The sequence below is a fragment of the Onychomys torridus genome, chromosome 13, assembly GCF_903995425.1.
Source record: "Onychomys torridus chromosome 13, mOncTor1.1, whole genome shotgun sequence".
Taxonomy (NCBI): Eukaryota; Metazoa; Chordata; class Mammalia; order Rodentia; family Cricetidae; genus Onychomys; species Onychomys torridus.
The window spans coordinates 23,959,795-23,986,623 of record NC_050455.1 but is presented as its reverse complement, the minus strand read 5'-3'; the positions used below and the strand labels follow the sequence as shown (position 1 = coordinate 23,986,623).

At 43.9% G+C, this 26,829-nt stretch overlaps 1 protein-coding gene across 3 annotated transcripts in view; it reads left to right on the top strand.

Annotated features, from left to right (window-relative positions):
* Window positions 1-9,570: 9,570 nt before the first annotated feature.
* Window positions 9,571-26,829, top strand: part of Fam13b (family with sequence similarity 13 member B) — a 52,723-nt gene continuing 35,464 nt past the window's right edge. For all 3 annotated transcript variants that reach the window (XM_036204382.1, XM_036204383.1, XM_036204381.1), the window contains exons 1-6: window positions 9,571-9,902; window positions 15,991-16,156; window positions 17,715-17,906; window positions 18,308-18,520; window positions 20,103-20,280; window positions 20,579-20,720. In XM_036204382.1, the coding sequence (XP_036060275.1) occupies window positions 17,750-17,906; window positions 18,308-18,520; window positions 20,103-20,280; window positions 20,579-20,720 (690 nt within the window). In that variant the 5' untranslated portion in view covers window positions 9,571-9,902; window positions 15,991-16,156; window positions 17,715-17,749. The remainder of the gene's footprint in view (window positions 9,903-15,990; window positions 16,157-17,714; window positions 17,907-18,307; window positions 18,521-20,102; window positions 20,281-20,578; window positions 20,721-26,829) is intronic.

Below are 26,829 nucleotides of genomic sequence, written 5' to 3'. Positions count from 1 at the left end.
CACATTCTTGCACTGGCACAATGGTCCTGGGGCAAAGTGGCCCAGACAGACTTCTTGTGCATTCCTCAGAAGAGGCAGCAATGTAACTCTCTAGTGGTGGGTGCTCCTCCTTCATTGGAAGACTGGTTTTGATGGGTTCTTAGTCTTACATGCCGAGTTTGATGGAGAACCAGAGCTGACAATCCCCTTCCCATTTGGTACCGTCTCCATCCTTTCCCAGACTGCATGTTTCCACGGCCGTATCTAGAGCCTTGTTCTACAAGTAGGCAGTGTAACCACTATTCTAATTAGGGAAGGTTTTCTTTTCTTTTTCCCTTCTCTTTTCTTTTCCTCCCTTTCCTTCTCTTGCCTCCCCCCTCCTCCCCGCATCCCCAGACAGGGTCTTTCTAGGTAGGAAGACTAGGTTTGAACTCACTTTGGATCCCAGGCTTGCAGTGATTCTCCTTTCTCAGGCTCCTGAGCACTGGGATCAAAGTGTCTATCACCATGTCTAGCAAGAAGAAATGTCTTTGAGGTTCAGTAGATTTTAAGAATAGTACCAAGAAGCTAGGTGTGGTCCAAGAGGTTGAGAGTTCTTGTTTTTTATTTGAAAGCAAATTGACTAAGGATAGGGTATATAGAATACAGTTCTGGGTTGATCCCCAGAATAAAATAGGGCCAGGTATGGTGGTGAACACCTTTAGCCCCTGCATGGCAGAGAGAGAGAGACAAAGGGGCAGAGGGGCAGAGGGGTGGGGGGGAGGGGGCAGAGGGGGGAAAGAGAGGGGAGGGGAGAGAGAGAGAGGGGCAGAGAGGCAAAAGGATCTCTGTGAGTTCAAGGCCAACCTGGTCTACATAGCGAGCTCCAGGACAGCCAGGGCTACATAGAGAAACCCTGCCACAAAAAGTGAAGCAAAAACAAACCAAAAAGCATACAGCCAGACAGATGGACACGCGTTTGGTGACTTCTGGAAGAGTTTTTACACAGGGACCCATCCCTAGCAATAAAGCTCTACAGAAGCAAAGTACTTGCAGAAATGTTTTCTGGCCCCAGAGCAGGAGAGGAGTGGAAAATGCTATGGCCTACTGTTCACTGAGCACCATCTGATATACCAATCCACATTTCACATTAGCTTTCCTATTTTGCCAAGAGAGACCCTCAGGACTTGACCAGAGCCATAAGGCTACTAACAGGGTCTAGAACTCAAATGCAAGTTTCCTTATGCTAAGTTCAGTGTGTCTATGTACTAAATGGTTGTGTGTTTAACCTTTTTTTTTTTTTTTGGTTTTTCGAGACAGGGTTTCTCTGTGTAGCTTTGTGCCTTTCCTGGATCTCGCACTGTAGACCAGGCTGGCCTCGAACTCACAAAGATCCACCTGGCTCTGCCTCCTGAGTGCTGGGATTAAAGGCATGTGCCACCACCGCCCGGCTGTATTTAACTTTTTAAGTTATAGAACTGGGGATAGAAATGTCTTTTTGTGCTTGATAACTCCTGCGGCTCATTTCTTATTAACGTGGCTTTAAAGATATCATGGCAATCTTGACTGAGCAAAACTGAACCCATTCTAGCACAGCTCTGGGGCTGGATGAGATCAGCAAGGACCAGGGGGGCAGTCAATTCTGAGTTTCCTCTTAGCGGGCACAAGCCTGTTCCATCGTGAAGGACTAAATTCTACCAAATGAATGGGAGGAGTCAAGAGGTCTATTTTCATTCTCTGCATGGGTTGTAGGTGACAGGAGACACTGATGTCCCAGCATATGTATGATCCTAGGAGGCAGATGCCTGGCATGCAGGACATGCTCTCAGCTGCAGTAATTATTCATCCCCCTCCAAAGATCTGATGCCCAGCCTTACCTCTGAGATACACATTACCTGAGTTCAGGGATTTGGACAGAATACTTGTTTTACTGTGTGAAAAGTAATGAAAAGGTGAGAGATAGTCCCTTTTTTTTTTTTTTTGTTTTTTTTTTTGTTTTTTGTTTTTTTTGAGACAGGGTTTCTCTGTGTAGCTTTGTGCCTTTCCTGGAACTTGCTCTGTAGACCAGGCTGGCCTCAAACTCACAGAGATTGGCCTGGCTCTGCCTCCCGAGTGCTGGGATTAAAGGCGTGCCCCACCACCGCCCGGCTGAGATAGTCCCTTTCTAAGAATAATTTTCCTCATCTGGATTTACTTGAGGGCTCTTTAGAAACACATAGGCTTGCTCACTTCTCATCATGGCTAAATAGTTATATAGTTTTGACACTAGAAATGTATCAAAATATGAGTTCTAGCCCAGCATGACAGCATACACTTGTAACCCCAACACTCAGGAGGTGGTGAAGGCAGGAAGATCGGGAGTTCAGGGCTAGCCTGGTCTACAAGAGACTGTCTCAAAAACAAAAGACAAAAAAACAAAAACAAAACAAAACAAAACCCCAAACGGAGCCATGACTTCTACACATATATAGGTAAAACATTCATAAGGAAAAAGAAAAATCTATGTAATTTTGAGACATGACTGTCAAGCTTATAGAACTGTATTACATCAGAAGCTATATTCTCAGCCAAGGGAGATGGCTTACCTGGCAAAACTACTTGAGGCCAAGTGTGTGAACCCCAGGACCCATAGTTTACACGGAAAGAACTGACTCCTGCAAGTTGTCTCTGAGGTCCACACAAGTGTGTGCCTCCACCCCCAAGTAAATCAGTGTACAAGAAGTTACTGTCTTCACTGTGGAGCAGCTGAGCTGTGTACGAGATTCAGCAGCATCCTTGGTAGTTACTACTGGGTCGGCTCCATGTTTATCTACCAACTACATATCTATACACTGCCTCCAAACGTCCTGGTTGAGAACTGTTGTTTAATTAAAGCATTTATGTATTATGCATGTGCTTGGGAAGGCGGTCAGTGTGCTGTGGCGTGAGTGTGGAGGCCAGAGGACAACCTCATAAGGTCAGTTCTCTCCTTCCACCTTTACATGGGTTCTGGGGATTGAACTCAGGTTACAAGGCTTATATGGAAGCATCTTGACAGCTGGTGAACTACTACTGTTTTAAAGGAAGTACCAAGACATTACAACTCTCCCAGATTACCTGTCCCCCATCACCAGTGAGTTTTGAGGGGCATCCTTTTTAGAAATTCTAGACAACAGCAGGACTAGGATGTAGTAGGAATCTTAAAGAGTTCTTATTAATAAAACTCAAACCCAAGGCCAGTTATTGGGGTGATTGCTGGAAGATCAGAGAAGCAGAACAAGCCACAGCTATCTCACCTTGCTAGTTCCTCAGGTGATCCTGTTTCCTCAGGCTGGAAGCTTCTGAGTCCTCCTCCACATGAATCTCAGCTGAACTGTGTTGCTCCAAAGCCTGAATGCTTAACCAACCAAAATGCTTAACTAACTGCATGCTTTTTCTCCTCCTCTAGTTCCTAGTCCTCACGCGTTATATGCCTTTCTCTTTCTGCCTCCACTCCCTGGGATTAAAGGTTGGGTTTCTGGGATTAAATGCATGGGTCACCATGCTTAGCTGTTTCTAAAGTGGCCTTGAACTCAGAGATGGAGCTAGCTCTGCCTCCCAAGTGCTGGGATTAAAGGCGTGTACCACCACCGCCCAGCTTCTGTTTTGGCTTACTCTTCCCATTTTCTAGCCACCATTTTTGGCTTTGTTCTAGTGGCTGTCTGTTCTCTGACTCCAGATATGTTTATTTCAGGGAACACACAATATTTCAGGGAACACAATACCCACCACACTAGGACACCAACTATAGTTACTTAAAAGGTTAAGTAGGAACTACTGAGGATTTCTTAGGGGACTGCGGCTGTATGCTGCCATCTTACCAGATCTATCTGCCTCTCACCTCCAGCAGGTGACAGGGGCCCTCAGGGGACCACTAAGTACTTGCCATGTTTTCTTGCAGTTAGAGGGCATAGTGGGCTTGTGTCTGAATCCCAGGGCTGACAGCTGTTCTGACAGCAGAGCAGAGGAATGCTGAATCCCAGCTACGGTGGGACTGCCCTCCCACGTTTGGGGTAAGTTCATGTGATCTTCCTGTGGTCTCAGTGAAGGCTGTACAAAGCTACCACGGTCCGGTCTGACACATTTGCAACAATAGCAAGTTCTTCAAGACACTGCACAGCTGTCATACTCAGTCATATTAACTCATACACTTTACTGCCTCCTGCAGGAAAACCAAAGTAATACACACACACACATACACTCACCATGGAGGACTGGTTTTATATAATGATAAGGGTTGGTCCAGGGCCTTACAAATCATATCTGATAGGACAGGCCCCCACAAAGATGAAGTCTTCAACAAGTGGCTGAATGAGAAAGTAAAACTTGCTAATACAGTGATTCTGCTCAGATCAAGGGAACTGGGGGTGAGAAATGATGGGAAAGACAGGTGGTGCTGGCCTCTGAAGTTATAAAAATGTCTATCAGGAAAAGTCAGCTTTAAAGGTCTAAGCCCAGGGAGTATTAGCTGGTCACATGAAGAAAGACCTTTTCTGCTCCTTTCTTTCTTCTCTCCCCTGCCCATGGCTCTTGCTAGTGAGGTGCAGGAGGAGGAGGAGGAGGCTTAGAGGCTGTGTTGTTAGGAATCAGCGAGCCTGCTGTCCCCAGCGGGAGACATGGGGAAAGCTTTACCTTTCGTGAATTAAGCCATCACAGGACCTTCCTTATATTCTTAAGGGAATCACAAAACTCATGGATCTTCCTTGGGTTTTCAATTAGGTGGGGGATCTATTGCCACTGTAGAAACTCAAAGGGATAGCGAAAGAAAGTTTTTTACATGAAAAGAATGTCATTGTGTGTGCATGTGATGTCAGAGGACAACTCTGGGGAGTCAGTTCCTTCTTGTCCTTCCACTTTGTTGAGCCAGGCCTCTTGCTTCTGCTGCTCTGCCACACCAGGTTAGCTGGCCCCTGCGCTTCTAGGCAATTCTCTGTCTCTGTCTCTCATCTTGAAATAGCAGTGTTGGGATTACAGATGTACCCAGCTGTGTGTGGGTTCTGGGGACCGACTCAGGGCCTCAGACTTATGCAGCACATAAGTCTCCATGGCTAGTCTTTTTGCTTGTTTGTTTGGTTTAGTTCTGTGAGACAAGGTGCCCTAAGTAGTTCTGGGTTGTCTGTGAACTCACGGTGATCCTCAGGTCTCTGCCTCCCAATGAGATTACAGGCCTGTGCTACTACTTCTGATCAAATTTTTAGTTTAAAAATTATAGCCCATAAGCTCTGCATACTGAACACTCTATATTATCAAGATCCAGAATTCAGCTGGGCAGTGGTGGCACACCCCTTTAATCCCAGTACTCAGGAGACAGAGGCAGGTGGATCTCTGTGAGTTCGAGGCCAGCCTGGTCTACAGAGCAAGTTCCAGGACAGCTAGGGCTGTTACACAGAGAAACCCTGTCTTGAAAAAACAAAACAAAACAAAACAAAACAAACAAACAAACAAAAAACAAACCAAAACAAACCAAACCAAAACCAAGATCCAGGACTTGTTTTCTTAGGCAGGTTCTTGAATATTCCAAGGGAAGATGTTCAGTGAATCAAGTCATAGTTATTTGAAAACCTATACTTTAATACTAGGATACCTAGAGATAAGAGGGGGCTCCCATCTTGGGCTTCACACAAAGCACCTACTATAGTCAGTTATGCCAAGGAGGGCCTGTGGAGGTGGGGGCTGGGAGGACTCTGCTCTCTTAGCATTACTCATGACTTCTGCTTGCTTATGACTGAGCTTCTGAAGCAGTTGTACTGCCCCATCTTCCAACCAGGGACTCACAAAAAAGTAAATAGTAAAGGCTTTATTTAGAACATTTAAGCTGGTGGAATTCTTTTCTTAAAAACATCTTTACATTGATTTATTTATCTACTTAACGTTGGGTCTGTACCACAGTGTGGAGAGGTCAGAGGATAGGCTGGGGAGTTTTCTCTCTGTGTGGGTCCTAGGTATCAGACTCAGGCCTGGAAGGCAGAGCCTTTACCTGCTGGGCCAGCTCATCAGCCTAGCCTGCTGGGATCTTCAGTTTTAACCATTTCATAGGCTTGTGAAATTTCCCAGTGTTTTAAAATTCTCTAAGAATTAGGAAATGTCTCACAGAAATTAACATGAGTATATTCCTGGAAACCATTATTTGAAGAAAATGTTGTAAAAGCTGAAAATATGTTGCCTTTATCAGTAGTAGCTCCTTTAAACAATTATTAGTTCCCTTAAGAATTTCATACAATGTATTTTGATCTTATTTACCCTTACCTCCATTCTATCCAGATCCCAATGCCTTCCCTACCCACCTAACCATGTGTTCTCTTTTTTTCTCCACCTTTTTTTGGTTTTTCAAGACAGGGTTTCTCTGTGTAGCCCTGGCTGTCCTGAACTCACTCTGTAGACCAGGCTGGCCTTGAACTCACAGATCCACCTGCCTCTGCCTCCCCAGTTTAGGGATAAAAGGTGTGTACCCCACCCCCAGTGTGTCCTCTTTTAAAAAAAATTAATACATATATAACATATTTAATTTAAAATGTAAAATTATATATATATTTAAACATATACATATTTTAAGATGGGGTTTCTCTATATACCCCTAACTGCCCTGGAACTCACTATGCAGACAGACCAGGCTGTCCTGGAATTCAAGAGATTGCCTGCCTCTGCCTCTAGGAAAGCCTAAAGTACCCCGTATTCCAAAGCAGTCTCTCATTCAAGACCAGGCCCAACCCTGCTTCTGAGATGGGATGAGATCTGTCAATTTCAGAGTGCTATGGTCACAGACTTGCTGGCCTTTTTTGATTCTGGCTCTCATGTTCAGGCTAGCCTCAAAAATCACAATACAGCTGAGGATGATCTTGAACTTCTGATTCCCCCAGCCTCCAAGGAGTAAATCATCATGCATGGGCTCTCTTAAGTCAGTTAGAAAAATTCTTTCTCATTTCCAAAATGAGACAAACCACATTTAAAGAACGATACAAGGTTAAATGTAAGCTTCATCCTGATTGAGCTACTATGAAAAAGGCTTTAGTCATCAGTTTGGCAGAATTATTGTTTACATTTGTGTGTGTGTGTGTGTGTGTGTGTGTGTGTGTGTGTGTGTATACAGAAGCACACGTGTGGAAGTCAGAGAACAGTTTGTACGAGTCAGTTCTCTCCTTCCATCAGGTAGGTCCTCGGCAGCAGCACCTAGACTGCTGCGCCATCTTTGCTGGCCTAGTTTGGCAGATTTGGAAACTTAAATTTTCCCTTGCTCAGGTTTAATTAGGCTTTGAGGAACTAAAGTGGATTGAACAACTTCAGAATTCAGTGGAACCTAATTTATAAATCACACTGAGAATGGACTGAGACTGTACAGTTAGATGACCAGTCTTTACTGGGTACCCTGGACAATCCCATTTCACTGGGGATGCTGAGACAGGCAGACCCCCAAGAGTTCCAGGTCAGCCTGAGCTACAGAGTGGACACTCTGCCTCACAAACAAAATAAAACCTTATTTTTGGGGGGGGAGGGGGGTACTGAGAATTAAGCTGATAAAGTACTTGTCCACTGACCTATACCCCAAAGCTTTGAATTAGGGTTCTGGCCCTGATATTGGGTATATGATCCTGGTCATCAGAACCAGTTAACCCTTTTCTGGACAGAGTGGGAGTCCCACTATATACACACACACACACACACACACACACACACACACACACACATTTATGTGCATGCACACTCACACAAATACTTTCAAGATTTTATTTTATTTATAGTTTTATTTATTTATTTGTTTTCTTTCTTTTTTTGTTTTTTTTGTTTTTGTTTTTTGAGACAGGGTTTCCCTGTGTAGCTTTGTGCCTCTCCTGGAACTCACTTGGTAGCCCAGGCTGGCCTCGAACTCACATAGATCCACCTCGCTCTGCCTCCCCAGTGCTGGGATTAAAGGCATGAGCCACCATTGCCCCGCAAAGATTTTATTTTTAATTATATGTGTGTTTCTGTGTTTGGTTATGTACCTGTGAGTGTAGGTGCCTAAGAAGAGGGTGCCAGATCCCTTGGATCGAGAGTTACGGGCAGCTGTGGGCTCCCTAACATGGGTGCTGTGAACCAAACTCAGTTCTTTTAGAAGAGCAGAAAAACTTCTGAGCAGTGGTTCCCAACATGTGGCCGTGACCCCTTTGGGGTTGAAGGACCCTTTCACAGGGGTTGCACATCAGATATTAACATTATGATTCATAGCAGCAGCAAAATTACAGCTATGAAGTAGCAATGAAAATAATTTTATGATTGGGAATCATCACACAAAGAACTGTATTAAGGGGTCACAGCATTAGGGAGGTTGAGAACTCTTGCTCTAGGGCTCTCTCTTCAACTCCCACGGTATATTCTTGCTCAGATTCTGTGGTTCTAGACTTCTTGTGGACCCCGCCCTTCAGTTATGACAGCATCACCTGGGCATGAGACCTTTAGGTCACAGGTGATTTCAGTCTCTCTGATGAAGTTTGGGAGCTACTTTGGTCTCTGTAACATTTACAGAGAGATCGTTGCATAGGGTGACTTTTTATTTTTATCTTTGTGGGTTTTTGAGACAAGGTAGTCCAGGTTACCTTAAACTCATTAAGTAGCCTAGGTTGGCCTTGAACTCCCAATCCTCCAGCCTTTACCCCGAAAATGCTGGGATCGCAGGCCTGGGGTACCACATCTGGCTGATTACTTTTCAAAAATCTTGTGGCAAGGTCTGTGAATTTTTTTTTTTTTTTTTTTTTAACGTTTTCCAGGTTACTGACTTCTGACAAAGGCAGGTAGGTAGGGGATTGCGGTGGTTTGTTTTTATTATTTTTGCTGTCTTTTGAGGTAGCTCGGGGTGGTTTTGCTCTTGGTATATAGTCCAGGCTGGCCTCCAACCGGAGGTGATCCTCCGGCCTCAGCTTCCAGAGTGCTGAGAGTAGAGAGGGATGCCACCACACCCCTGCAGTGGTTTATATTTTACAGAGACGGCTATAGTTCGCCTTGCCAAACAGTACGTTTTCCTCAATGTAAGTCGTCAAAGCCCTTAACAGAAGGGATGACCCAGCCACTTTATTAAGGGTGTGAGGGAGCTGCAAGGTTGGTCTACGTGGGCACATAAGCAAGGCGCCTAGCAAGGTCATAATGCTTGGCTCTTACCTCCCGTCTTCCTGCCCTGTAAGCTCTCTGGTTTAGGACCAGAAGTTCTCTGCGAGCAAGTGGCCTCTTGACCCCCATATCCCGATCCCTCCCGGCACCAGGCTCGCTTTTCTCTCTGGAGTCTAGGTCAGGTACTTAGGTAGAGCGGGGGTAGGGGTGGGGTGGGGAGGGGCGAGGCAGAGCCCCAGGAATCCCTCCTCTGCCGCCCCAATCGCAGGCAGCTTCCTGGGAAGGTTTCCGAAATGCTCACCGTCCGCGGGGCTGGGGACGCAGCTCCGCAGAGCCCAGGCGCCCTTCAGGTCCCCGCTCCGCGCCGCGGACACACACACCGCCGGGCCCCCTCCCTCCGGCTCGCGCCGGGCAGCCGACCAGGGCACCCACAAGTGGGCGGGGCCAGAGCCGCCGCAGCCCGGCGCCGAATCCGGGTGGACCGGGGCGCCGCCAGCTCGCCCCGCCTCCCGCGTCACTTCCGGCCCGGCCGCTCGCCCTCCGCCCTGCTCCCCTCCCGCTCGCCGTTAGGGAGGCTCTGCGCCTCAGCCGCCACCGCCTCCGCCGCTCCCGCCCCCGTCTCTCCGCGTCCGCCGCCGCCGCCGCCGCCGCCGCCCGGGGTCTCCGGGGGTCGCTACCGGGCTGGCCCCGCGCCACCGCCGTCGCTTCAGCCTCGCGCTCGAGGCCGCCTCCGGAGGAGACCCGCCGGCCGCCGTGCCCCTTCGGGCCTCAGTTCTCGCCTTGTCGCCGTCGCCAAGGGTTCTGGAGAAGCGGCCAAGGCCGGGGAACGGGGCTTCGCGGTTCCAACGGTGGGTACCCGGGCGGGGGCCCGGCAGGGCGCATGCGCGGCCGGCTGCCGCGGCGGCCCTCCCCCTCCTCCCTCCCTCCCTCCCTCCCTCTCTCCCTCTCCCCCGCCCTGCCCCTCCTCCGCGGCCGCCCCGCAGCCCCGGGTCCCACCCGGCGGTGGCCGCTGGGCGCCGCGGTTCCGGGTCGGGGAGATGGAGGCTCGGCCCCGGTGGACATTCAGTCGGGTGGCGGGGGTGGGGGGAGGCTCCTTTTCTGCTGGGAAGAGGAGGAAGAGGCAGGCGGTGGCCCCGGCCGTCGGGGGGGGGGTGTGGCAGCCTTGGGGTTCCAGCCGCTGCAGTGCGCGCGAGCTGGGGGTGCGCCTGGCCGCGGAGCCTCGCCTGCCCACCCCTCCTGCAGCACCTCTGTCTGCGCCCACCGCCTTCGGGCTGGGCAGAGGAGTGGGTGCGGGCGGTGCGGGGGTGGGGGTGGTGGGGGTGGTGGGGGTTGCGGAAAGTGGTTTATTCCGGGCTCCACTGCGCCCTTTTTTTTTTTTTTTTTTAAAGTCACGTGAGACGAGTGGTTGCTGACTTCCTTAAGTCGCTCAGAGAATATAGCCAAAATTGGGCTGTTGGTGCACGGGGACCTCATCGAGAACGCCCTCAAGCCAGAGCCGGGCCCGAGGGGTCCCTGTGTATCTAGGGCGTGGAGTTTTGAGATGGGGCGCCTGGCTAGACAAGAAGTGGACCCGCTTGGCACACTCGCCCAGTGCGAATGGTTAAACTCTCTTTGTTTGTAATCAGTTAAACCCAAACTGACTTAGAAAAAGTGTTGCATAATTTCATCCGGTTTCCTATTCGGCCTTGTAGTCAGCGTGGAGGAAGGCAGGCTGAAAAAGGCAATCCCAGCTACGGTATATTTGGCTGTTTAACATTAGCTCTGGCGTGCAAGTCTGTGGGAGATAGTAAAGGATAGTTTTGAATATTAACTTTCTGTGCTTGGGTTAGTGTGAGGTTGTTCCTTCCATCGCCCTCCCCCTTTGGTAACACCGAAGTACATCTTTGGCCTGGGTTTTCGCAAGTACTGTGCGCTTAGTAAACACTTGTTTTGGTCATTATTTGCCTTTTAGGTTCCTGCCCTTTATCTTTTTTTTTTTTTTTTTATGTGGAGCTGAGGATCGAACCCAGGACCTTTCGATTGCTAGGCAAGCGCTCTACCACTGAGCTAAATCCCCAACCCCCCTTTATCTTTTTAAATTAGGACATTTGCTCCGGTATCTGTAACACTGCTGAAGTTCCTGCCGAATGGAGAAGGGCCTGTCTTAGTGGCATTATTTTTTTGTTGGATAAAGTAACTTCCATTGTAGTTTCTTTCTTTTTCTTTTTTTTTTTTTTTTAATTAAAATGTTTTAGGATAGGAAGTGGCTGAATTAGTGATTTACCAGTATTTCCTCACCTGCAATTCTCTTTAAAGACAGGGTCTCAGGTAACCCTGATTGGCCTCCACCTCCTTGTCTAGCTGAGGAATACTGACCTCCAACTCCTGCCCCCTGCCCCTTCCCAAGTCTTGGGATCAAAAGCACACACCACGCTAGGCTTCAGATGCTTAAAAAAATTACTGTGCGTGTGTTCTTGTATTGTGGTGCACATTGCAGGCTGGGACAACTTTCATGTCTCTCTACTGTGGGGGGGGTTCTGGGATGAAACTCAGGTCATCAGGCTTGGTGGCGAGTGCCTTTACCCTTAAGTCTTCTCTCCAGTCTTCAATTCCTTTTCAAAGCATTGTAGTAAATATATACCTAAAACTTAGCATTTCACAGTTGACATACACTTTTGTTTTTTTGAGATGGTCTCTATGTATTTCTGGCTGGCCTCACTCAAAATCTTACTAAAGCTTCCCAAGTGTTGGGATTACATTACAGGTGGGCACCACTACATCCAACTGTAACAAGTAGGTTTTTTTCTTCATAGAACCACCAGGTTTTACCCAGAGCATGTGTACAATCCCCTCCCCCACCTCCAAAAAAATAATTGGTGCGTGTGCACTTTTTACAGGGCTACTGACAATTGACCTAGGGGTTGTCCCTGGCCTTGAACTTGTGATCCTCTTCCCTTCACCTCAGTGTTGAGATTACCAGCTTGCACCCCCATTTATGTGGTGTTGGGGACTGAGGAGGGCTTTGGGCATGTGAGGGAGCACTCGCCGTCTACCGAGTCACATCTTTAGCTTCTCCGGTGCTTTTGGTTTGCATTTCCCTAAAGACTGGTAGTAGGCAACCTGAAAATGTTTACTTTTGTCTAAGTGAGGTTTACATGCCATGGTGCGTGTGGTGGAGGCCAGATCCCCTGGAATTGGAGTTGCAGAGGGCTGTAAACAGCTGTGGGGTGCCACGAATCAAACCAGAGTCTCCTGTCTTAACCTCCGAGCTTTCAAGCCCTTGTTCCATCCTCTTGTAGGTTCTCAGGCTTGAACTCAGGTTGTGAGGCTTGTGGGGCAGCAAGCACCTTCACTTGCTGGCCCAAGCACAGCTTTTCTACGCTTGGTATCCTAGTTACGGTTGTCTTGCTGGGATGAAACACCATCCCTAACAGCCTAGGAAAAGGGTAATTCACCTTACTGGTCAGTCTTTCATTGAGAGAAGCCAGGGCAGGAACTTGAGGCAGAACTGAAGCAGAGGCCATGGGGATCCCGCTTACTGTCTTGCCCCTCATGGCTTGCTCCGCCTGCTTCCTTGTACAACCCAGGACCACCTGTTGGCATGGCGCTTCCCATAGTGGGCTGCATTCTCCCACATCAATCATTATGAAGAAAATGCTCCGCAGACTTCATAGGCCAGTCTGGTGGAGACATTTTCTCAGTTGAAGTGTTATCTTCTCAGATGACCCCATCTTGTGTCAAGATGACAAAACCAAACAATTAGCACACTTACTACTTGCATATTTTCGGAGAAGTGTTTATCTCAAATCCATACCTATTTTTGTTTTCAGTTTTTAAAAATTTATTTATTTATTTAATTGCGCATACAGCATGTATGCCTGCAGGCCAGAAGAGGGCACCAGATCTCATTACAGATGGTTGTGAGCCACCATGTGGGTGCTGGGAATTGAACTCAGGGCCTCTGGAAGAGCAGCCAGTGCTCTTAACCTCTGAGCCATCTCTCCAGCCCCTCCCCTTCATTTGTTTTTTGTTTTTTGGTTTTTATTTTGAGACAGAGTTTCTCTCTTTAGCTTTGGACCCCGTCCTGGAATCCATACCTATTTTTTAACTGAGTTGTTTCCTTCTTATTGAGTTGTAGGTGTGATTTTTTTTTTTTTTTTTAATTTTCTACATGGGTTAAATCTTTTTATTTGAAAAGCTAACATTTCTTAACTGCAAATTAATATAATATCCTGTTTTGCAGATAAGCATCAAAGCAGCTGATTTTATATTGGAAAAAGGTTCTCAACCTAAATTTAGTTCTCAACTAGATATGTCAACACCAAGGTTCTGTTTCTGTCACATCAGTACTAAAAAGGCATACCTGGTTACACACCTTTAATGCCAGTACCTTGGAGGCAGAGGCAGGGCATATCTGGGAGTTCCAGGCCATCCAGAGCTACATGGTGACACACTATTTCAAAAACAAAACAATAAATAGAATCTCCCCATTAAATGAAGACCCCATTTTAATCAATGAATAAATGTTTTTCAGAGAATATTTCTTTGTTAATAAAGTATTTTTGTAGCATGCCAAGAATATGGGGGGAGTTACTATTGTAAAAAAGGGAGTATGGAATGTGTAGATGAACTTGTCTACAGTTTGTGTTAACCCAAACGAGTGAATCGGGACTTCTCCAAGAGAGAACAGTAGGTTAATTTGTGAGAGGCTGATTTTAACTAGAAATGGGAACAATGAAGGATTTGGAATAGAGTGTAGCACACGTCACTTTAATGCAGCAATCACCCTGTGCCTTCATACATTTTGAGGGAACTTGAGCAGCAGTCTCAGTGAGGTCTATATTTGTTAGCTAGAAAGGACATCCACTTAAAAGCTAGTTGCAGCTTGTGGTCACAAGCTCTGGATCTTGACCAGCTTTTTCAGCTCTCAGCGGTTTTTCCTTCTCCCTTATCTCACAGGATGGTTGGAGGATTCCGATGGGTAGTGAACTGGAAAGTACTGGAAATGATAGCATCGGTTCCAATAATTGGATTCTAGTTGGGTAGTTCAGAAGTGTGGAAACAAAAATGAAGTAGTCTTTGTGGTGGAGATTTGCTCAAAGCTCACAAAACAAGGATAGTCCCGACCTTTCTTCATTTGTGGAGTTTAGGATTGAACTGTGGCCTTATGTGTTCGATCAGTGCTGCTTTTGTGTCTGTACGTCGGTATGTACTTCTGTGCACATGTGGATGTGCATGCTAGTGTACCTGTGTGATTTTTCATGTGAAGGCCAGAGACGGCTTGCAGTGGTGTTCTTCAGGAGCTGTCCACTTTGTTTTTTTGAGATAGTCTGTCACCGGGAGCTAGGGTTGCAGGTTATCCTGGACTAGCTGGTCTGCCATTGCGCCCCAGGGACCTGCAGTCTCCGCCTCCCCAGCACTGATGACATGGGCATACCACCATGCCTGGCTTTTTATTTATATGGGTGCTGGGGATGAAACCGAGTCTTTATTCTTGTGGGGAGAGCACTTAACTGTCTTCATCCCAAAATTCTGCCCCCCCCTTTTTTTTTCTCAGAGGAACTTTTTCCCAACTGTAAAATGAAATGAGGAAAGTTTCCATCTCTGGGAACCTATTTGTCTAGAGTAAGTTAGAGAATTCCTCTAATACCCTTTTCTGATTAAAAACAAGTACATCATAGTTTTATATTAAAAAGCAATAAATGATAAATGATAAGCTATCCAGGCATGGTTTCACATGCCTGTAATCCCAGCACTTGGGCAGCTGAAGCAGAGGGGTCTTGAATTTGAGGTCACCCTTGATTACATACCATGACCCTATTTCTGGGAAGAAAAACAAAAAGTAGGTTGGAGAGATGGTTCTGTGATTAAGAAAGAGCACTTGCTGCTCTTGCAGAGTATGTAGATTTGGTTCCCAGCATTCACATAAGGTGGCTCACAACTGCCTCTAACTCTAGCTCCAGGGCATTGATCCAACACCTTCTGGCTTCTGCAGGCACACGAGTACACACACACACACACACACACACACACACACACACACGCACACACCACGCACACACACACCACACACACACAATCTTAAAAAAATAATAGTTATTATCTTTTATCTATCTATCTATTTATTTATTTTTTTCAGGACAGGGTTTTTCTGTAGCTTTGGAGCCTGTCCTGGACTAGCTCTGTAGACCAGGCTGGCCTCGAACTCACAGAGATCCACCTGCCTCTGCCTCCTGAGTGCTGGGGTTACAGGCGTGCGCCACCACCACCCGGCAAGTTATTATCTTTTTAAAGCCCTGTTCCTCTTAGGCCTTGGGTATGACCTACCATGAAATTGGATGTCAGTATTCTAGGTCACTTATCTCAAAAGTAAGGTTTGAGCCGGGTGGCGGTGGCGTATGCCTTTAATCCCAGCACTTGGTTCCAACCAATTAGGAAGATCGATAACCATTGTTCTAGTTCCTTAATGTGTTACATACATCTACGTATGTTATATTTTAGTGTATTGTTTACTACTCTGCTTTGGAAATGCAAGATGACATATGCTCATGATTGCCTCCCTGGAATAACAGCTGTGGGCAATGGAAAACAGTTGAGAAATTTTGTGTATTTGAATGATTAGATTTAGCTGGGAGGCAGAGGCGGGATGATCTCTGTAAGAGTGAGGCTAGCCAGCTCTATATAGTGAGACCCTTAGGGGTTTTTTGTTTTTGAAAGATTTTTGTTCAATACCTATCTAGGAATAGTTGCTAGATCCTGTAACCCCAGCATTCTGTGGTGGAGACAGGTGGATCCTGGGAGCTTATTGACTGGTCAATCTTCCTAAACTGGACTGCTTCAGATTCAGTGAGAGAGTCGATCAAAGACTAACATGGAGAGTACTAGAGTACCCCACCCCCCCCACGCACACCTAAAGACAGGAGAATCGAAACAGTCATTTTCTTTTCTTTCTTGTAGATTAACTGCTGAAGTACTGATCGAGTTCTGCGTTTCTTCAATGAGGAACTACAGGCTGATCTTCTGCCATAATCTCAAACAACCGTAAATGACAGAAGGATGCTTGCTCAGTGAGGGTAGCTGGTGCAGAAGGCATTTTTAACCTTAGGTGTTTAAGTACTCAAAGGTAAGCTTTCTTCATGGTCATGCTATGTAAATCTGCGGAGGGTGTGGGCGTTTGCTGTCTATAACTGCTGTTAATTCTTTGTATCAGTGATCATGTTGTTAGCTGCTCTTTGATTAACTTGGAGATTTTGTATTAATTAGCTGGCACCAAGTACATCAAAGAATAGATGTTGCTTGTCTAAGACTATGTAAATTTATGGTTATTTTCTTATTTGTAAGTTCATTTCTACCAGTCCTGAAAATTGGTTGGATTGTTTCCTACTCTTGCTGTGGAGCCTTTGATATAGCTGATACAGCTAATTCAATCTTTTTCAAATTTTAGAATCTTGGGATTCACCTTTTTTAAAAAAATTCATTCAATGATTATTAATGATATTCATTAATTACATTAATTATATTGATTTATTACATTCATGATATTATGTCCTGATACTACTGGGATTCACCTTTTATCTGGAATATCAGTACTTGAAAAAGGTGTTCCTTCTTTTAAAGATAATCTTTTTTCCTTTGGTTTAGCAATTAGTTAATTATTTGGACTGCTTGTTATCTAATGCTCCAAATACTGGAGACTCACTTTCTGAGGCATTCTCTCTTTTCCTTTTTACTAGTCTCCATCCTACAAAGTGAAGACAGCTATTTTTTCTGAACTAGCTTGGAGGTCTGGGATGTTTCCTCAGCTAAAAATTTAAGCTTAGAGCAGGGCGGTGGTGGCGCAAGCCTTTAATCTTAGCACTCAGGAGGCAGAAGTGGATCTCTGAGTTCGAGGCTAGCCTGCTGTCCAGGACAGGCTCAAAAAAAAAAACAAAAACAAAAACAAAAAAAACCAACCAAACAAAAAACCCAAACACAAAAACAACAACAAAAAAGTTTAAGCTTAGAACTAAACATTTTTCCTTTCTGGAAAAAAAAAGTTACAGCTGTCCATATAGTAATAAATGATTATTCTTGTTCTTATCAGGCCTTAGTTTATAGAGTGATTGATAGCTAGGCATGCTATAAATGGTTGTATCCTAGCATTTAGGAAACTGAGGCAGAAGGATTTTGAATTTAAGGCCAACCTGAGCTTATACTGAGACCATATCTCAAAAGTTTCATCAGTTTATAAAGTGGTTCTTTTCCTGATTACCTGTTTGTGAATTGAGGCTTCATATTGCAGATTCGGAGATGGATCAGGCTTGGCTTCTACCTAAACTGCATTACCACTACGCTTTCAGAATGGAAGTCTTCTTGGAACAAATTTGGCCCTTAATTATCTTGGGATATTAATGCCACTTTCCAAAAAGTTTTGGATGACCTTTTGACTCTGTTAAGTGTTCAGTCAGACATTACAGAGCATTCAGACCAGGTTCTGTAGTAGAGAAAACTTAATTACTCTGAGATTTATTTGTAGACTGTATCATGGGCCTGATAACTGGAACATATTTAAAAAGATAGTGCGCATTCAGGTGTAAAAGCATTTTTTCTTTAATGTATTTACTCATATTGCCACCTGTTAATCATTATAGTCTTTTTTTTTTTTCCTTTTTCTGTTTTCATTTTTGTCTTTCATTTGGCAGAAAAGACAGCTTTGATTTCTGGCTGCAAAAAAGATATGAGGAAGAGCTCCTCCCCTTCCTTGAGTAACTGCAACTCGGATCTTGCTAACAAAATCTTTGGAATTCCACTTGATGAGCTGCAGCGGGGAGGCCACCCAGACAGTGCAGTTCCGTTCATAGTCCGCCACGTTGTGGACTATATTGAGGAACATGGTATACATTTCCTTCCTTCGAGGGCTAGCTTCTGTTGTAATGAACCAACTACCCCTTTTTGATGTTGGATTTAACTTTTTCTTAGTATGGATAGTGCGAAGCAGGAAGAACAATATCAACTCTAAGGCTTTAGTATATTTCTTAAAAATTGATTTATCTAGAAATGGCAGTCTCCCATCTGAGAACATTCTTCGCAGGGGTACTAGGAACTCTTTCAAGGCTATAAGGGTGGGAGAAGTAGGCTGTCCCTCAGAGATAGTGTGCTGCTAGAGGACCAGTTTAGCCAAATCTGGGGAGCCAGGAAAGCCTTTCCAAAAGTAGGAGAATTTTAAGTTGAGAATGAGTATATATGTGGGCAGGCATTTGAGGGTGCAGCTTAATTCTTTGTTTAACTAACCTAGGCGGTCTGGAGCAACAAGGGCTGTTTCAAGTCAATGGGAACGCTGAGACAGTGGAGTGGCTTCGGCAGAGATACGACAGTGGAGAAGAGGTGGATCTGGTCAGGGAAGCAGATGTCCCCTCGGCCATCAGCCTCCTCAGGGTCTTCCTGCAGGAGCTCCCAGAGCCCGTCATTCCGGGCGGCTTGCACACTCACCTGATGCAGCTTTCCCAGGGTAACAGCTGGACTTTGTCAGCCACTTCTTGTTCGTTCTGGGGTCCTGCCTTTTAGAGATTTGATATGTGGTCAGTTTAGTATAGAGTTTTAGAGATTAATTGTTTCACTTTCTCCATTGCTCTTTGGTTCTATGTGGTATAGTTAAGGGAATGACGACTTTTTAGTAGTTCGAAATTTTGGAATATGTATTTTTTGTGTATGTGATGTGTGTATTTGTATATGAGAGTATATGTGTAGCACTGTGTGTGTATGTATGTATGTGAGAGGACAGCTTTGAATGTTGTTCCTCAGCTTCACACTTTTACATGGGTTCTGGAGATCCAAATACTCAAGGCATCAGGCTTGTGTGGCAAGTGTTTTATCCACTGAACCATCTCTTTAAAAAATTATTTATTTTGTGGTGCGTATGTGTGCACACTACAGTACACCTGTGTAGGTCAAAGGACAACTTGCCGGACTTGGTTCTCTACCATGTAGGTTCTGGGCATTAAGAAGTTAAGGGGGGTTGGGGATTTAGCTCAGTGGTAAAGCCCTGGGTTCAGTCCTCAGCTGGGGGGGTGCAGTTAAGGGGATGCTGGGGATCTGAACTCGGGTACTTATGCTTATGCAGTAAGAGTTCTTCTGACTTGGTACTCCAGACCCTGAAAACATTTTAGACTGCTGTTATCTTACAGAAATGGCCAATATTATCATTACCATAAGTCACCTTTTAACATTTTTTCTGTGAGTTCAATTTTAAGAACCTGCAGAAAAATTAAAAAAAAAAAAGAAAGTAATAAATTACTTCATTTTGAAGTATCTCTGAGAAATTCTCCAAAATTAGACCATCATCCATTAATGGGGTTTCTAAAGGCCCAGTTTCTGTTAGTAAAAACTCGTTGATAGAACAGACACAGGCCTACCTTCTGTACTCACAGTTACTTGGTAAAAAAGGAAACCAGAGCCAGGTGTGGTGGGTCATGCCTGTAATCCTGTGAGTTTGAGGCCAGCCTGGGCCAATCTGGGCTACCGAGTGAAACTGTCCAAAAACAAAACCAGAAAATTAGAGGAGAGACCCAAGTGAGAAACCGAAAGTTGGATCATATTGCCCAGGTTTGATGGTTCTTTCTGAACACCAAGAGAGAGAAAAATTCTCTGTCGCTCTGTTCATTTCTTATTTTCTCAGTTGTCTGTGTAGGAAATTGTTACTGATACTTGCCTGTTGATGGCTCCTTAGTAGTTTTGTTGACTGGCAGGTCAGTATATTGTGACCTCTTAGCGTTGGCATTAATTTGGAAACACAAGTACAGTCATGCCAGAGACACTGAGATGAGAAAAGTTGGAGGACTGAGGGCGTGAGTAAGGTGAGGAGAGCATCCTACAGGGATTGAGAGGCTGAGCCCTTCTCCACCAACCCTTTTCAGACTGCTCTTCACTCAAGTGAAGAGCAAAGCCTTAAGGCATTGTCCTCTCCGGAGGAAGTGAAGAGGTTTTGAATTATAGTTAAAAAATAATGATGTGGGTGGAGTACTGTGAACTTGGCAGACTATCTGAGCTTTACTTTTTACTTCATTAAGAAAACCTGTCATTATGTTTTATAGATTATAATAATGAAGATGAATTTGGAAGAAAGTTGAGGTTCCTCTTGCAACAGCTTCCACCTGTTAATTACAGTTTGTTGAAGTTTCTGTGTAGGTTTTTAGCCAATGTAGCATCACATCATGAAGAAATTTGGTCTGCAAATTCTTTGGCTGCCGTTTTTGGTCCAGATGTCTTCCAGTAAGTTATTTCACAACTTTGTTTAATTTAGAAAAATTGGATTTGTGAAATGGAATCATTATATTGTCTCCCAAGAATCATAGGATGCTTGATGAACCATGACTTTTTTTTATAGTCTATCTGATTAATTCTCACAGCATTGCTGTGTTCAGGGTACAAATTAGGTAGGTTTTACAGATAGGGAAACTGAGGTACAGAATGATGACATAAATTGCTCAGTTTCATAAAGTGACTCACTGGTTCTTTTCTCATTTTACCTGTAATTAAGAACTCAGCTCAATTTAGCTTTTATTCTTAGCATTTACACGGATATGGAAGATATGAAAGAGCAAGAAATTGTGAGCAGGATAATGGCGGGGCTTCTGGAAAACTACTATGAGTTTTTTGAAAATGAAGAAGAAGATTTTTCATCAAATGATCTGAGTTCAATTACTGAGCAGGTGAGCATTCTTAACATTCTATTTCTTAGAAAATACTTTCCTGGAAGATAGTACTCTTAGTGGTTGACACAAAGAATTTACTTACTAACCTAGAGGTGCTTCTTTTGATTGTCTTTTGTAATTAGTGGGTTACACACCCATGTAGCATATCATTGGGTCTGTACCCTTATCCCCACTTCTTGATCTCAGTTTAGGTTCTAAGCAAAAGGCATTTATTATTTATTAATGTGTAGTGCTGGGCATTGGACCTCAGTCTTTGCACATGCTAGGTAAACATTCTATCAGTGAGGTAAATGTTCAACTAGGAAAAAGTCAGAGTGCATGGTAGAAATTCTTTTGTACTTCATTCCCCAGCCCCATTATTCGCTTAGAAATTGTTTAGTTTATGCAGCCCAGGTTGCCTTTGACTCCAGCTAATTCCTTTGTCTTGAGTGTTAGGATCCCTGATATGCCCCACACCTGAGTAGTAGGTCATTTTAAATCCTCTGACTATTATAAGTTATTCAAACCCATTATTTATATATTGAATTTTTGATTGCTTTATTTTTGGGGTGTATTGTTTGTGTGAAGATAGGATATTAATTTAGCCCAGATTGGCCTGGAACTAAGTAGGTAGCCTAAGCTAGTCTTAAATTATCAAGTCCCCTTGCATTGGCTTCCCAGTGCTGGGATTACAGGTGTGGGCTACCATGCCTGGCTTTTAAAATCTGATGTTATTGTTAACCATTTTTATTCATTCATTTATTTTGAGGGATGATCTCTCGTGTGGCTCAGGCTGGCCTCAAACTTGTATGTAGGTGAGAATGCCCTTGAACTTCAGATCTTCCTGCCTCTACCTTCCAAGTGTGGGTGGGATTATAGGCATTCACTACCGCACTTGGTTTTATGAAGTACTGTGCACACTCTTCCAACTGAGCTATGTCCTTAGTGCTTGCATTATACTTGATTTCTTTTCCCTTTATGAAGTAAGAATATTGGAACTTGAATAATTGTAATTTTTTAAAAGCATTTTTTAGACTCTCACGTTTAGAATTTGTGAGTTAGATGTCTGTTTGAAAGTTTTTCTTCTACAATTCAAGTAGTTTGCCACCACTTCTATTTATTTATTTATTTATTTATTTATTTATTTATTTATTTATGCATCCATTCATTCATTCATTCATTTATTTATTTATGAGAGAGGGTCTTACTGTATATCTCTGGCTGCCCTGGAACTAACTGTGCAGACCACAGACTGGCCTCCAAACACAGATCTGTGTGCCTGTGCAGCTTGGGTGCTGGGATTAAAGGCTTGTGCCCTCATACCTGGCTAGTTTATCGAGGTAGGATCTCATGTAACACACAGTAATGACCTTGCTGTGTAGCATAGATTGGCCTTGAACTACTGATACCCTACCTCAGTCTGTGAACACTGGGATTACACTTAGCTCCAGATGAGTGTTGCTTGAGAATAAACATCAAGAGGACAGGTAGATGGCTATGTCATAAAGTTTTTTGTTTTTGTTTGAGACAGGGTCTCATGCAACCCAAGCTGACCAGAACTTGCCTTGAGTTTCTGATTCTATGGTCTCCCCTTTCCAATGTTGAGATTATAGTCATGTACCCCTATGCTTGGTTGATACTTTAATGTTTTGATGGTTATAAATCCATCTATTAAGGAATTCTGTATGTCATCCTTCTTTAAATTACATTTTAATCCAGTAGCTTTTTTAGATTCAAAATTAATGGCTGTTCAAAATGTAATAGCAGTCTGTGTGTGTGTGTGTGTGTGTGTGTGTGTGTGTGTGTATGTATGTATGTAATTTTCTATGTTTCTAAGATGTTTGACTTGTTAGAAATTGATGACAGCTTGACCTACTGTTTATAGACCCCTAAAATTTGCAGTGCATGCCTTGGTTATGCTTTATATTGTTATATAATCTTGTGGTCTTCTGTCTTATAATTTCCTTATGTGTGCTGAACTTTATGTCTATATGTCAGTATTTTTATATTTTTTTAAACATTAGAAAAATTGGCTTGGGCTGGAGAGATGGCTCAGAGGTTAAGAGCACTGGCTGTTCTTCCTGAGTTCAATTCCCAGCAACCACATGGTGGCTCACAATCATCAATAATGAGATCTGGTGCCCTCTTCTGGCCTGCAGGTGTACACGCAGGCAGAACATTATATACATAATAAATAAATAAATCTTTAAAAAATTGGCTTTAAACTATATCGTGATTTATATTACATAGGATGATGCTTAAATTGAGTAGGACTGAAGAGGTATGTTCAATTCTATCGGGTTTGCCCATAGAAAAGATATTAGTATATTGAGCAAAATATTGCCAAGAAGTAGGGTAGTGAGGTGTTTTTCATGTTGCTAATTATTAGGATCTCTTTTCTAAAAAAACAAATATATTTGCTGGGCGGTGTTGGTGGTGGTGGTGCACGCCTGTAATCCCAGCACTCGGGAGGCAGAGGCAGGTGGATCTCTGTGAGTTTGAGGACAGCCTGGTCTACAAAGCGAGTTCCAGGACAGCCTCCAAAGCTACAGAGAAACCTTGTGTCGAAAAAAAACCAAAAAAAAAAAAAAAATTTATATGTGTGGTTGTATGTGTATGCACCATGTGCATGCTTGGTGACTTCAGAGGTCAGAAGAGGGTGTTAGATCTCCTGAAACTGGAGTTACATGTGATTGTCAGCCACCATATGGGTGCTGGTCCTGGAGGAGCTTCCAGTAAGTACTCTGAACCGCTGAGCCCTCTTTCTAGCCCCTGGGGTCTATTTTCTTACCCATTTAAATAAACTTGATGAAAGTGGTTACAAGTAACAGAAGTACAGATTTGTGAAGCTTTTTTCTCTTTAAGCAGTTTTGGTAAACCTGTTTGATTTGTTAGTGGACTTGATGAGGTATTTGAGTGCAAGTATGGCTGTCTGGCAGCGCTTTGCTTTTTATTTTAATCCTGATAATTGAAGGAAGCCAAGTTTATTCAGCACTGTTTGGAGTTCCATCCCATTGACTCAGGTATTTAGTTGTTAAACTCTTCTGAAGGTAGTGGGCAGTCTACGCAGCACGTGTGTTGAAATGATGAATAGGGAATGCTTGAGAAATGACTTGACAGAAGTCAGGTGGACTTTGATTGGGCTGTTCAAATGAATGAAGACCCAGGAGGGAGTTTGAAGTGGTAATTACGTTCCTGTATACATTGAGAAGGCAGAGCAGCATTCCCCAGTCTGGAGTCTGGAGAGCAGGCATTTCATGAGGCCAGAGAGAAGGGAATTACAGCAGTCAGAAAGAAGAGATGTAAGTATGGGGGAAGGTTCCCGCACGGGAAGTTGAGGCAGCTGCAAGTTCAAAGTGAATGAGGAATAGACAGAAGTTGTTGAGCAGAAGGTCAGGTGGACAAAACAAAGATGAAGGACTTGTGAAGATTAGTGTGGAGTGAGAGGACATTCGACTCTGTCCTTTATGACCTCTCTCGATCTAAGTAATTGAGTTAGTTATTACCGGAGATGTCCCATTGATTGTGCTAGGAATTGTAATTGAGAAGAAGAAAATCCTACAGGTTCTATTTTTAGTTGTGATTATAATAGTGTGGATAAAAATATTGGAGATTGCTGGTTATGTAAGGTTTATTGACTTGAATATGATACATTCAATATGAAGTAGTATAAGGCTTTCATAGTTCCCAAGAGCTATTGTGTATAGAAATGATTTTTTAAAAATAATTATGAATTGTTTTAAATTTGTGAGTATGTGTGATGTCTGTCTGTGTGTGTAGGCTGGAGGACAACATGGGGCTTCTTCGGCTGTTGCCCCTTACCTTACCCTAGGATGCAGGGCCTCTCACTGAATTGGGGGCTCAGGGATTGCTTAGATTTGCTGGTCAGCGTGTGCTGGGGATCTTCCTGACTCCCTATCCTCAGTGCTAGATTTACAGATGTACGTGACCATGTCTGACTTTCATAGGATCTGTGGATCCAGATTGAGGTCCTAATGCTTATGTAGCATGCCATTTGAGCCAGCTGAGGCATCCAAATGAGCCATCTCTCCAGCTCCTAAAATGACTTCATTTTAGCATGTATGTTTGGTATGCATATGTGTTCATATGTATGTGTATACACTTGTGCAGGGGTGCACGCACATGTGTATACCTGTGTGTGTAGAGGCTAGAGGTTGACACTAGTGTCTTTCTTGAATACTTTCTTCGTTGTGTATTGTGGTAGGGTCTCACTTATTCCCAGAACTCACTGACTTGGGCTAGTCTAGCTAGCTACTTGCTTTGGGATCCTGTCCCTGCTTCTTGAGCACTGGGGTTTCAGGCAGACTGCCACTCTTATCTGGCTTTGCACTTGGCTCTGGGAATCTGAACTCTGTCCTCATACTTGTGTGGTAAGCACTTTACCCTCTGAGCCTTCTCCTTAGTCTCCAGAAGGGTTTGTGAAAGTGACACATGTTAAAATAGTACCTTTTAACCAAAAAATAGGAGACTGGATGAGTGCTTGTTCTGTGTAAATACAGTTTAAGTTTATTTATTGTGTATATCATGGTACCTGTGGAGGTCAGAGGACAGTCTGGAGAAGTTTTCCCTCGGCTGTGTGGGTTCTGGGGAATGAACTTGAGGACATCTACTCAGGCTTGATGGCTTTTATCTGCTGAGCCCTCTGCCCAGCCCACTGCCCCTCTGAAGTTTTTCATCACTGTTTCATTGTAGGCATTGCGTTTATAAGCACAACAAATTGAATGGAGTCTCTCATATTTGCAAACTGAAGCCATGGACTTAGATTTTTTGAGATACCATGTATAGAACCCGTGTCCCCAGCAGTGTCCAGCCGCTGGCTGTTAGTGTTCCCCTGATGACAGTGGCGGCAGTTACTGTCGAAGGCTCCCTCTTGGGTTTATGTAGGCCAGTTTAGGCAGCCATGTTGGTAAGAGTTTCTGGGTGCAGTCTAACATTTCTAGGAGACAGTCTGACAGCAGACTTTCTGTCCCTCTGCCTTTCCCAGCCTCCAAGCCCTCTTCCTCAGTGGTCTCTGAGCTTTGGGTGCGGGAGTGCTGTTGTAGATGTGTCGGTTGGAGCTGCTACCACACAGCCACTTGTCTCTGCAGTTTGATGGCTGTGGTTTTCTGTAGTGCTCTGTCTGTCTGCCCAAGATGTGCTGCTCAGTATCTTAAGGACTAGTATCAACTTACAAAAGCTATTAGGTTACTTATAGGTAATTTCTTCTTTGGTATAATTTATTTTTGAGTAGCTCAGGTTGGCCTGGAAGTCACTCTGGAGCCCAGACAGGCTTGAACTCTTAGAGGTGTGCCACCACATCTAACTGCTGCTTTTGGACAACCTTAAAATATGTTTCACTTAAAAACATTTTATTGGCTGAACGGTGGTGGTGCACACCTTTAATCCTAGCACTTGAGAGGCAGAGGCAGGTGGATCTCTGAGTTTGAGGCCAGCCTGGTTTACAGTTCCAGGACAGCCAAGGCTACATAAAATAACCCTGTCTTGAAAAACAAAAATAAAATGTTTTATTGATTTTCCTTTTGTATCTTAGTTATTTGTTTTTTTAGTGAGTAGTTAATATAGTTGGTTTGATGATGGAGACTTTTGAATAAATCCTACTAGAAAAATAAAATTACAACTTTGTGCTTAATAGTTAAAATGTAAGTTCTTTGTAAGATTAGTTAGAAAATTATTAGATTATAAAAGTGGTTAGAAAATGAAGCTTTAACATTTTTTGAGACAGGTCTTACTGTGTAGTCCTGGCCAATTGGAACTTGCGGTGTTCCTCCTGTGCTGGAATTGTAGACATGTACTACCAGGCCTAACAAAAGGGAAACATTCTTGCTGTTCAGTGCAAGCTTTTTCCTAATTATAACATTATGCTTTTTTGTCAAGCATCAAAATGCTGTTTGACATGAGCAAAATGAAAATTAAAAAGTTACATTCGTCTTGTTTATACACTTGTTTATTATTTAGTTTTATAGTGCTGGGGATTAAAACTGGGGCCTTGTGTATGTTAGGTAAATGTTTTCCCTGTTCTATAATTTTATTTTGATATAAAAATATTGACACTTTATAGGAGAGATTGGTATTAGGAAATGGATTTTTGTTTTGTTTTTCGAGACAG